The following is a 13,030-nucleotide window of genomic DNA, read 5'->3' as shown; positions in this document are numbered from 1 at the left end:
ATTGCCTAGCTGATTGGTGTATATTTTGGTATATACTATGTACTTAAAATGATGCATATTGGTGTTGATGGTTTTGTTGCTGTTATTGCCTTTGTTTTTGGATTGGTTTAGGTAAGGAGGATGGTTTTGATTATTTTAGTAACTGTGTCGACAAGGAAGGCATGTCCAGATGTTGCGGTATGGGAGGGGGATGCTGGGGTTTGGGGGGGAGAGAGGTTGTACTACTAGTTGCTACTAGGTTAATTGGTCTAGTTCAGGGCTGGGCAACACCGGCCCTCCAGATGTTGATGAACTACACATCCCAGCATGCCTTGCATCAGTTTCAGCATGGCCACATAGCAAAACTAATGCAAAGCCTCCTGGGATGTGTAGTTCACTAACATCTGGAGGGCTGGTGTTGCCCAGCCCTGGTCTAGTTGCTACTTTTGTGGCATCATCCCACCTGGGCTATGTTTTGCTCCAAAGGCAGATTCTGTGCTGGATAATTTGCACTCGCCGGTACTCTTTACTTAGAAGGGCGCCCATCTCGGGCATCTCGGGGATTGAATGCACTAAAAAATCGGGTGCGATCAACCGACGAGATGCCCGAGATTTCTCATAGGGAACAATGTTAAATGTCTCAATTGACCCGATTTTCCTGTTCAATGCCTCAATTGACCCAATTTTTCCATAGGAAACAATGTTAAATGGGCCACAGAGGCCAAATAGGCACCCTGAAGTGAATAATAGCCACCCGAATTGTTAACGCCACCCCACGATCAACGTCAACCCGAAGCGTGGCGAGCGCAGCGAGCCCGCGAGGGGCGGCGGTACGCGTCCTACGACCTTTTCATACCCCCACTATCCACGTCGGCGTGGAGTTGAGAATAGAAAGTGTGGCGAGCGCAGCGAGCCACCGAGCCCGAAGCGTGGCGAGCGCAGCGAGCCCCGCGAGGGGACGCGGATACCTTCACAGGTATCCGTGTCCCCTCGCGGGCTTCACAGCTGTCCGCGTACGCTCGCCACGCTTCGGGCTCGGTGGCTCGCTGCGCTCGCCACACTTTCTTTTCTCAACTCCACGCCGACGTGGATAGTGGGGGTATGAAAAGGTCGTAGGACGCGTACCGACGCCCCTCGCGGGCTCGCTGCGCTCGCCACGCATCGGGTTGACGTTGATCGTGGGGTGGCGTTAACAATTTGGGTGGCCATTATACACTTCAGGGTGCCTATTTGGCCTCTGTGGCCCATTTAACATTGTTTCCTATGGAAAAATCGGGTCAATTGAGGCATTGAACAGGAAAATTGGGTCAATTGAGACATTTAACATTGTTCCCTATGGGAAATCTCGGGCATCTCGTCGGTTGATCGCACCCGATTTTTTTAGTGCATTCAATCCCCGAGATGCCCGAGATTTTTTACTAACGATGCCCACGATCAAAATCGTGGGCGCCCTTCTAAGTAAAGAGTACCCACTCGCCTACTAACATCTCAGACAACTGACCCTAATGCTGGCCACACATCAGACCAACTTTACTCCAACCATCCAACTAGTTTCTTGGATGGAATAAAAACCTGGCACTGGATGGGAGCAAATGTAATATTTACTTCAGAACTTTGCTCCCAAAATCTGGAAAAAGACAAAAACTGTCCCTCAGACACAGTACTGTAGTTGAACCTGTTTGATTTAAACAATTTGACTGAATGTTTTTGTTCATTTTCCTGCGTCTGTGAGCACATTTCTGATTGCCCTTTGCTCCCATCCAGTACCATATTTTTATTCCATCCAAGCAACTTGTCAGGTGGTTGGAGGAAAGTTGGTCTGTGTGTTTATGTATGACCAGAATCAAAATAATGTATTTCTTTGTTAACAAGTAAGCCCGCTCAAGCAAAAGCTTCGAAAGCTAGTCTGCTACCTTCGGTGTTTGTGCATGTGTGAGAAAGAGATGTAGTTTCACTCTCTGCCAGCAGATGGCAGTGTTTCGGAGACTCACGGACACTAGACATACAGTATATAGATGATAAATGATCACAATAATAGCTTGTACAGTAATGCCTCATAGTCCATAGTAATCTTACTTTATGAGGTACGCTGCTGAATAAATGCAATGTCGTGAAGAGGTCCATAGCCACAAGGCTGGTTTTTCTTGGGTGTTTCAAACAGCAATATTTGTAATTGCAAAACAATGGATAGACAACAACTAGACCTATTGTTACTCTCCCCTGCTGCAGAAGCGCCCTGGCTCGCTGTCAGGCCTGTGATGTGTTTTGCCTTTTGAACTCAACATTTTTCAGCCAAGAAAAGCAATGTTCTAAGCAGAGAAACGGTGTTTCATTCTAGGGCTTGTTCACACCTCTCTGTGTGTAACGTGATGTTCAGACAATAGCACCTGAAAACAAGGGCAGATGGATTATTATGAACGGTGTACCCACCACTGCAGTCTAAAAATGTTAATGTCGCATTTCTTCCCAACACATATTTGTAAACAAGCGTTCCATTGTAAAAGCTGTATCAAGCTTTGTAGAGCTATAAAGTGGAGAGAGATAAAGTACCAGCCAAGCAGCTCGTAACTGTCATTCTTTAAACGCAGCCTGTAAAATATCAAACTCTGATTGGTTGGTACCTCGCTACACTATCGGCCTGATTCAGACCTTTTTTTTCTGCGGAGATTACGGGCAGCTGGCCTATGCTTATGAACTTTTACTGCTGCGTAATCGAGAGTCTGTTGACTTATGCCATTGCGGTATGGTATGGAAATTGAAAGTGCTCTGATCGTAGATCCCCAGATAGGATAGTTAGGGCTGCTGAAAAGGTCATTGGCCAACCTTTGCCATTTTTTTAAGAAGGGGGAAAGCGAAGGCTAAAAAAATAATTCTAGACCCTAGTCATCCCTGCTATTTTCTTTTCTCCCTGTTGCCCTTTGGGAAGCGTTACAGGTGCTTGAGTTGCCGCACTAGCCGGCAGCGGAACAGTTTTTTTCCATCTGTTATTTTGTGTTTGAATTGTGATATATGAATGTTGAATATGAGTATTTCCTTCTTCTCTTCTTTTCTTCCTTGTTAATTTCACTTTACATTTTTTAATGTTGTAGTGACAATACATTATTATTCAATTATTTTATTCTATTATATGGAGATGGCTGAAAAGGGAGCGGGTGCTGACGTCATGTGACATTAGTCGCCCGTACTGAGCAGGCCAGCATTTTCATGGGGACGTCGATATAATGCTGGCCATTCCCCTGCTGCTGCTTACCCCCTACCCACATCTACCTGTGTAAACGCCTCATGATACTCACCGAAGGCATTTGCGCAGGGGTTCTGCACATGCCGAATTAGGACCAGTACAAACATTGAATTATGACCAGCACAAACGCTTCTGAATCTGACCCTTTATCTGTCTCCAAGGGCGGGATGTATCAACATACATCTCCGCCCTTCGCACGGCAGCCGCCGCAATGCTACCGCATATGTACTAACATATGCGGCCAGCATCGGGCTGCGGTAACGGAGACCCCCGCGATACCTGTGATGTGGGCTGCGGGGGTCTCCGTCACCTCCCGGCGGCTGCCAGCGTCCCCCTGTGTCTCCTCCTCCCCCCTGAAGCCGGATGTCCTGCCGGCTGTGACACCAGGGGGAGGAGGAGATCAAAGGAGGACGGGAGGGGGTGGGCGCGCGGACGTCGGACGGCGAAAGAAGCCCATAGGCTTCTATAGGATACCCTCCCTTGCGAAAACGGGGCGGACGGGTATTGATACATAGGAAAATGCGGTAAAACGGGTGTTTTACCACATTTTCCCGTTAGTACATCCCGCCCCAAGACTTGATACATGTGAACAGGGAAGCAATGTTTCTCAGTATTTAATGTAACACTATATCATACCTGTACTTGCCTACTTTGATTTTCACCTCTCCAGTAGAAGCCCGGAGAGGCAACACGTCAAAGCTGACATCAGGTGGCCCCACCCCCAGGACATTAAACTTGATACACAGGCCATGGAGAGGGGGCGAGGCTTAAATGATGCAAACTGCAGCTACCGCATCATTTTAGCCCTGCCCCCTCTCCGTGGACCCATGATTTTGGGTAATTGAACCAGCGGGGATGGGGGGGGGGGGCTCTGGCCAGCAAGCAGAGACATGCCCACCTTGCTGGGGGCCTCCCGCCCATTCCTGCACTATATAGCTTTTGTAATACCCTCAGAGTGTGATGTTTTTCTGCTCAATGATCTGACATTGGACAGGTTTACAATTGTGAAAGTGGACAGAGCCATGCGCCGTCTAGTACATTTATTAGTATAAAACTACTTTTTTGTGCTCTTTTAAGGATAAATTTACTAAAATGTGAGTTTTAAAGAGAGATGTTGCCAATATCAACCAATCAGATTCTACTTATAATTTATCTAGCACCTTCTAGAGGATAATATCTACAGTACAATCTAAAAACTCACATCCCTTAAAGTCCACTTCAATTCACTCTGTGACATAAATTCACCAATATATCAAATAAGACAAGACATATCATATAACATGTAAAAACTGTTCAGTCCATCCCCAGGACGCTAATCACCATCTCTGTAGCCACAGATTAGTTCTTAGTAGATGCTACTTTGCATGCAAATTATAGTACTGAGAGCCAATTCCTGATGAATAGATTACTATAAAACAATACATTCTAAGGTGGAGAAACGCGTTAGTGTTCAGGTGACATCATCTTATGACGGCTAGTGGCCTGTCCAAGCATGCCTTTTTGCAGCCTTGTCGGTCACAGTAAACCAGTGAGGACTATACCTCCCAAGATACTGCCATAGGTTTGATCCGGCGGTGGGGAGAGAGTACTCCAGTTAGGGACTTAGTAGTCAATCCTATTATTCGCCATTGCCAATCATCGCAACAGTGGCTGCACTTTACCGTGGCTTATTACACCATAGGGTAATGAGCAATTTTGAGCGAATTCGGGCTGAAACCAGCCTGTGAAAGGTGCTGAACCGGGTTCTGTTGCAATAATTTAAACGCAGTGAAAATGGCACCTCTCACCCTTTGTTATTAATATGATCGGCCCCCTAGACTAGAATTTACATAGAAAAGCAGAAGAACATACAGTACTTTGAATTTGCGCATTCAGCACAGGAATTGTGTATGAATTACTATTGGCTTGCTGACCTTTAAAGCTAATATGGAAAGTAGAAAAGAAGACTATCTGCTTTACCCCAGCAAAGAGTCTTCTTTTCTACTTTCCAAATTCACATTTTTCTGACCCCCCAAAAAATCTCCTGTAGATTAGTGTGTCTAAGATATAAAAATAATAGTTCTTTAGAATTATATATCTTCTTCACTTCGACACAGTCCTTGTTTTTCTACCAAGGCATGGGTGGAGTAGTCTTGTGCGGAAATTCCCTGGCTTTTGACCTTCAAAGCTCCAAATATACAGTGCAATGCTTACTTTTGAAATATCAAGCAACCAATACACCCTCTAGCCATACCTCCCAACTTTTGAAGTTGGGAGGTCGGGACGTTCGCGCGGCAACGCTGCGCGCACTCCCGAAAAGGGAGCGTGGCCTCGAGAAAAGGGGGCGTGGCCTCACGGGGCGACGCGAAATCCGGCCACGCCCCCGTTTTCGCCGCTCGTCGTAATAATTGGGCAGATGTATGAAGGGTCGTTATGGGGGAGAAGGGGTATCAGCGCACGTTATGTGCACTGATACCGCTTCTCCCCCATGTATGAAGGAGGTGAGATGCGGTAAAGGATATGCGCCCCTGTCCATATCGGCGCTGCTATCAAAATGATAGCAGGCCGAATGTATGAACGGTCAGCATCGCTGACCGTTCCACACGAAGCCTGCTTTGGCTTCGCCAGCATCAGGCTGGCGAAGCCCTATCTAAACAGCAGGGACAGCACTGTCCCTGCTGTTAGGTCTGGGCTGCGCTGGGGATCTCGCGTGAACAGCGAGATCCCGCGCATGCCCAGTGCGGCCGGCCGGGGGACAGGAGATAGCGCATCAGTATTAACTGATGCGCTATCTCCAGAAAGGGACATCGCCGAAGGGGGGAGTTAACGCTCCCCCGCTTCGGCAGACAAGATGTTAATACATCTTGTCGATGTCCCTTCCTGCTTCGCCTCGCTATTGAGGCGAAGCAGGAAGTATCATAGCGGCGCGATAAGCGCTGCTATGATACATCTGCCCCATTATCGTGGTTTATATCTCCCAACCGTCTCGGGAAGCCGGGACTGTGGTAAGCAGTACCGGGACGACGGGACATCGGCCGTAAATCGTGAATGTCCCGCCGAATCCGGGACGGTTGGGAGGTATGCTCTAGCCTCATTCACTTGTAAAACATTAGGGGCAGATGTGTTAAGCTTAGTGAAGTTTAGAACATTGTGAATAGTGCACTTAAAATGAGGGTTTGTGTTGCACGTTCGGTGGGGTGGCGTTAACATGCTCACAAGCAGCACTGAATCGGGCCCCTTGCTCCTCTGTCAACCTCCCGAACTTTGAATTGCTAGCCCTGTATCATGCTGCTCCAACACTTTCTGTTTGGACAGGTCACAGGGAGAAAATGATCCCTGTTTCAGGTGTTGATCCAGGTCCTATGCTGGAGGATTTAACTCTATTGCCATCTATCACACTAATATAATATTTACCGTATATTGTACAGAAGCTGCTGTTTCCACATGAATACATATTAGTGTCTTGGCCTTCTAGCAATTGGCTTAAGCAGGCGATATCACAGGTATCCTTAATTTAACCAACTAAACACTTCAGTGCCACGTCCCCATAATTTGTCATGGGTGCAGTCAGCTGCAGTAATTTACTGAGTTACAGGAGGCTTAGCTTTTTGGTTCATGGTTCCGGATCACTAAAGCCAACTTGAAAAGTTTTATAAGCCCCTGTAGAGTTTAGGATACCTATTTGCATACCTCCCAACATGACCCTCTCCAGGAGGGACACAACGCTCTGTGTCTGGATTTCCTCTTCATTTATGATTGCCATCACCTGTGCGGAAATGCCTTTCTTACCCATTAACCTGTTTAAAACTGGTGACGGCAATCACACATTAAGGGGAAAGTCCAGAAACAGAGCATTGTGTCCCTCCTGGAGAGGGTCATGTTGCAGTGGAAAAAGCAGGATTTTCAGAGGGGGGAGCGGTAACAGCCCTGAAAATTGATCTTTTATACACTGGATACTGTATGGAATACAGTATTAAGATTTTACAGTACAGATGATCTACAGTATAGGCTGTTTTAAAGAAGATAACATTTTCGGGAAATGTTTAAACATAACATGTCCTCCCGGCTGTGACACCTGCTGGGGAAGGAGGAGATCAGGAGGACGGGAGGGGGCGCGCGGACGGCGATAGAAGCCCATAGGCTTCTTTAGGGTATCGCCACCCTCTGGGTAGCGATACCCTGCCAAGCGAAAATGGGGCGGACGGGTAATGGTAAATAGGAAAATGCGGTAAAAGCCCCGTTTTACCGCATTTTCCCTTTAGTACATCCCGCCCCTAGTGATATTTGGCATACAACGATGTTCACAGATATATTGATGGTAAACACTGGCTGATGGTGCATCGATACATCGGCTAGTGTGTGCGCTCCTTCAGTATGTGTAGCCAGGTCAGTAATTATACCACCTGCTTCAGCAGACAGAAATCCACAAAACATGTCCTGCTGGGAAGTGGGAACACTTGAGAGCTGAATTTGAGAACCATTGGTATTAGGCATGGTGTGGAGGCAAAAGGGTTAAAGGTGTGAGCTGTGAAAGACTGAAATGAATGAGGAGATGAATGACAGCTGGAAAGCAATAGAAGCTGTAGAGTGAGTTTGCTCTGACCACCTGATCCTGCCCATCCACATCCTGGGAAGCACCCAGGCACTAGAGAACCTCATAGAGTGCCTGTTATGGGTAGGATTACTCTGGTTTTATTAAACCCCCAAATCCTGCTATTCCAGTATAAATGTGCTGGCATTTTAAACATCAAACCTATAATCTAATAAATGTAACCAAAACAGAGGAACACAAAAATAAAGCACTATAACCGCTATTATAACAAGACCCAAATAATAAGAAAAAAACAACAAAAAAATAACATCACGATTCCTTTATGCAGCTTGCTACTAATTGTATATATTGGGAATAAAGTGAAATTAAACCTATTCAAATAAATATTCCTCAATGACACCGCACAGTACCTAGCTGGCATCTCCTCTTGTCTGCTACAAGATCCAGATCCAGATCCAGGACCTACCAATGAGCAGCTTCAGGCAGCACACACCATTCGGACACATACCTCAGTGGGTGCTGTGTTACTGGAAATGCTTCTGACTCTGAGCACCCCAAAGGTGAGTTTTCTAACCCCTCTGGTAGTCATGTGCGCTGCTGGTATCTCGGTTCGGCCACAGTAAAGAGTTTGCAGTGACATTATCAGCCAGGGACAGGTTCTGTACCTTGCAGATACAGCAAAAATAAATACTAATCCAGATTTTTTTTTTTTAAATACGGAATGTAATTTTGTAGCTAAAGTAAAAAAAAAATCTCATCCAGTAGCTAACTGTGGGGAAAGTATTGTGGGAAAAGACCGATTGTTGCAGGGGAGAGGTATGGGGAGAGTTCCACAGAAGTCGGCCACAACCGAAACATCAGGCACAACCTGCACATGCGTGAAATGAACGTTTTTTGTGCTTGGGAAAAGACTCTTCCAATCCACGTGCCTGTGTGTGTGCACTAGATAGTGTTATCATGCGCTCTTATCCTAGAAATAGAATAAACACTACAAAAAGATAATCTGCCCGCTGTAAAAATGGCAGCCGCAAAAAAAAAAAGACAATCGCTGCTTTAAACAGAATCTGTTTTGGGCTACGTTAAATTGTTATGGTATGTCATAGATGCCTATCTGACCCTCTGCTTCAGGGAGAAAGGCCCCTATTCAGATCTGATCGCAGTACAAATTTGTTCTCAAAATGGGCAAAACCATGTGCACTGCAGGTGGGGCAGATGTAACATGTGCAGAGAGAGTTAAATTTAAGTGGGGTGTGTTGAAACTGAAATCTAAATTGCAGTGTAAAAATAATGCAGCCAGTATTTACCCTGCACAGAAAAAAAGGGCGGGATGTACTAAGCTGAAAATGCGGTAAAACCCCTGTTTTACCGCTTTTTCATATCTACTAACACCCAGCAGCCGCATCACCGCAGGGCAGGGTATCGCCACCTTTGAGTGGCAATACCCTATAGAAGCCTATGGGTTACTATTGCTCCTCCCCCTGCCGTTGTGGTTCATATGGTACGTTACATTGTTCATGTGGTCTGATTCCCTCGCGGCTATATTTACTGAAGGGGATATAGACATACTGTAATATAACATGATATGGCTCATTTTTGCATTATGTTGCATTACGGGGGTTATTGGGCATAATTCAGCATGGATCCCTAATCAGAGAATTTGCAGTGGACTGCGAGAGGAAAGCCGCCGCCCAGACAGAAGTAGGCAACTATGACCCTATGGTTTACATATAAATCCAATGCTTGGGGGTATGGGCCTGCACTGTGCCCGTTCTGCACATATGTATAGCAGGTCCGGTGTGATCGCTGGCAGGCGTTTCTAATGGTGTGTACACACAGTACTTTTTGCCTTCCGATGTTGATGATATAATCAACATCGGATAGGAATCGGATGCAGATCGCAAGGGTTTTAACCCTTCAGATCCCGATCCGATGCGCGTTCACGTATCGCAAAACAGAAAGTCTTGTCTGCCTTGACTATATAGTGCAGATCTGCACTATATAGTCAGACTTGTATGCAAACTGGATGTGCCTTCAGATACTATCCACGATCCGATCTGATTGGATCGTGGATAGTATCTGAAAGCACATCTGACCGTGTGTACACACCGTAAGCCTCAGTATGGAAGATGTGCCGTGGTGTTTGAGGGGATGAGCGGGATTGGCGAATAGGACCACCCCTATTTTGTATTAATGCAGATCCTTGCAAGCTTCCTGGACCCAGCAGAGGGCTACCGGTGGCCAGTCTGAGTTACATTGACATATATAAAATGATATGGGTAGATTACCGCCCTGGAATGGGTCCACCCCGGATACTCACGTTCAGCTTGGAAAAAGGTAAATGTGCCACTTCGTCTGCAGACCTCTTCTGTAAAAACATCTCCGGTAGACTTATACCAGCTTTGGGCCGACCACATGGGTATAAGCGGACATTGCACTTACCCATTCCAGGGTAACTATTCCCTTCACCATTTAGGGGTATTCCTAGGAACGGACTCTCCGGGACAGTTACTAATACAGTAGGTGCCTTTATTTTTTCTATTTTACTACATTGTTTTTTTTTATCTGTTTTTCATTCTATTTCATTAAACTATTTTGTAAAAGACCATCCAATCTATCCATATCATTTTACATATATCAATTCAATTGATTTATTTTGTGTGCTGCTTATTTTGTGTTGTTTTATATTTATGTATTCATGGGGGTAACTACCCCGCTTTTTAGCAGCTGCAGGAGACTCTACTTCTATACAGCGCCCCAGGTCTGTCCGTTTCCAGGGCCAGTTCTATCTATTTTTTTTATCGTTTGGACATCAATAAATGAATAAGGTTCTGCAGTCACCATTTGGTTTAATGTTATAATGGTCATTGTGTCACTATTTAGATACAGATGGAGCCGGGCTCCCTCTTGCTGGCGAATCGCCAGACTGTCTCCGCTGGCAATCCGCCAGCAGCGAGGCGCTCCATCTGACTGAGACTCAGCGACGGGAACCTGTCCATCTCCGCTTCAGGGAGACGGACAGGGTTAGGGGGGGGGGGTGCGGGGAGGCCGGTGGGGATCCTGAGTGACCGCCGACAAGCCGGCGGGGACCCGGGGGAAGCGCCATCGGAAGGGGACGCACGTGCATCTCGTGCGCGCGCGTCCCCTTTCGCAGATACAGATGGCGGCTGGCGATTCTGCCGCCATCCCCTGCAAAGACAAGCCCGGCTCCATCTGTATATTATACATATTGTGGTTTGTCATAGAATGCCAATGACAAAGATACAGTATGCATGGAATACAGTCATTAGGTCTACAGCAACTAGGTCGACATGGGTCTAGGTCGACATGGGTTTAGGTCCACAGGTCATTAGGTCGACACAAGCATTAGGTCGACATGGGCAAGGTACACAGTCAAAAGGTCAATACGGGGTTAATCACTGTTTTTTGAGCCAACATGTGCCGACAGGGGGTATTTCATGCCCTACCATCCACTAGGGCGTGGTGGGACAATAAAATAGTGTGCTGAGCGATGCGGTGTACTGCAAACTGTGTCCATGTTGACAGTGTTGACATTTGAGTAAAAAAATGTCGACCCCATGTCGACCTTTTGACTGTTGACCATGACAATGTCAACCTAATTCTTGACCTAATGTCTTGTCGACCTTGACCCATGTCGACCTAGTTGTTGTAGACCAAATGATCCATAATGCACAAGCTCAGAATTGAATGTCTCAAAATGTAGGTAAGAGGTCAGCTTTAAGAGGTATGTTCATAGGAATTATCGACTGAGAACCTTTTCTTTTCCCAAATAATTTTTAGTCTGATCAAATTGGCAGGATTTCCATATTTCCTTGTTTTAGCCTTTGTCTATGTTGGCTTGTTCAGCTGTTATCCTGCCTATTGCTAGGTGTCTGTAAATAATGTCTGCGTTGTAGGTAAATGTCATTCTTTTTGCATTGTGTTCAATGTAAACATTAAATTACCAACAAAAGGTTCCCGGGCGCACTTGGCTGCTGTCCAAACTACAATGGGTTGGACGTGTCCACTCCCTATTCTGTGGTTTTGTTCATAACTTAACAAGATGTAACCGATATAAAATGCCTTTAAAATAAAGGCTATTAAAATATAAAATATATAGTAAAAGATCCCCTCAGGCTGCTACACGTATGTGCATACTATTCTGCCAATGCCACCCTGAGACACAGCAGATAAGCAGTGGTGGCACTTGCACCGTGAAGGCAGGATCTTCTCCTACCTGCCCCTCTTCCCTCCATCAGATGATGCCTATCCTCCAACATCTGAAGGGCACAAACTACAAACTGGTAAAAATCTGTAAAGGGGGTGTGGCTACTCCCCCTTTCCTATACTTTTAATGGAGAGCTGTAGACCCAGAAATCGATACCAAGCCCTTTATCGCCGGTACAGGCCACAAAAAAACGGTACTGTGCCGGTTAAAAAGGTACAGTTGGATTGTATAATAGTGAGGCAGGATGTGAGGGTTTGCAGTGATTCATAGAGGCAGGGGAGGGGGCAGGGACGATGACATTTTGCTGAATCAGGCCCAGGGATTATGTACCCTGGCTCTCTACCATTGTCCAAGTTTACGTTGTTGGGTCCGATCCTATGGCTCAGACCCAACACATCGATAAAAGCACCCGCGATGTGCCACTAATGGGTCCGATCTGACAGATTGAACCTGCAGCAGGTTCAATCTGTAGGGTTCGACCCGATGTGTACTGGACCGCGCATCGGGTCAGATGGGATGTCAAACTCATCTGATTTGGGCCGATTTCTCGGCCTGATCCATTAGGATCAGGTGAAATCTGCCCAACTCGGATAAGTGCATCGGCACCTTTAGCCGCTTTAGCCACATTCCCCTCATTATCTATAGGGGAGGAGCAGACACAAATAAGTGACACATAGAAACATAGAATTTGACGGCAGATAAGAACCATGTGGCCCATCTAGTCTGCCCCTTCTTTTAATCATACAAACCCTGTTTGATCCTTATTTATGTGTAAGGATATCCCAGGGTTGCCGACTTTGAGATTCTCCTCTCCGGGCTTTAGCCCGGAGAGGAGAGTTTCAGCAGCCGCTCAGGGGGCGGGGCTTACGAGTGACATCACTAAGCCCCGCCCCCATGTTGTTAAAGCAGCTAATTCATTGATCTCCGTGGAGGGGGCGGAGCTAAAATGACGCGAATGTGCCGTTTTAGCTCCGCCCCCTCCTCTGAGACCCGAGGATTGCGGCATTTTAATGCCGCAATCCGGGGGTCAGCGGGGGTCCCCCCTGAATCCGGG

The 13,030-nt window shown here is 46.5% G+C and overlaps 2 protein-coding genes across 2 annotated transcripts in view; one reads left to right on the top strand and one right to left on the bottom strand.

The window, feature by feature from the left end:
- Positions 1-13,030, bottom strand: part of SMIM35 (small integral membrane protein 35) — a 56,958-nt gene that overhangs the window by 39,504 nt on the left and 4,424 nt on the right. The window lies entirely within an intron of this gene.
- TMPRSS4 (transmembrane serine protease 4) overlaps positions 8,116-13,030 on the top strand; it is a 39,963-nt gene continuing 35,048 nt past the window's right edge. Inside the window, exon 1 of the mRNA XM_083163135.1 lies at positions 8,116-8,311. Within this exon, the coding sequence (XP_083019261.1) occupies positions 8,285-8,311 (27 nt within the window). The 5' untranslated portion in view covers positions 8,116-8,284. The remainder of the gene's footprint in view (positions 8,312-13,030) is intronic.

The sequence above is a fragment of the Crinia signifera genome, chromosome 19 (genome assembly GCF_055691185.1).
Source record: "Crinia signifera chromosome 19, ASM5569118v1, whole genome shotgun sequence".
NCBI lineage: Eukaryota > Metazoa > Chordata > Amphibia > Anura > Myobatrachidae > Crinia > Crinia signifera.
The sequence above is the reverse complement of the archived record's forward strand: the minus strand, read 5'-3'. Positions and strand labels throughout refer to the sequence as shown.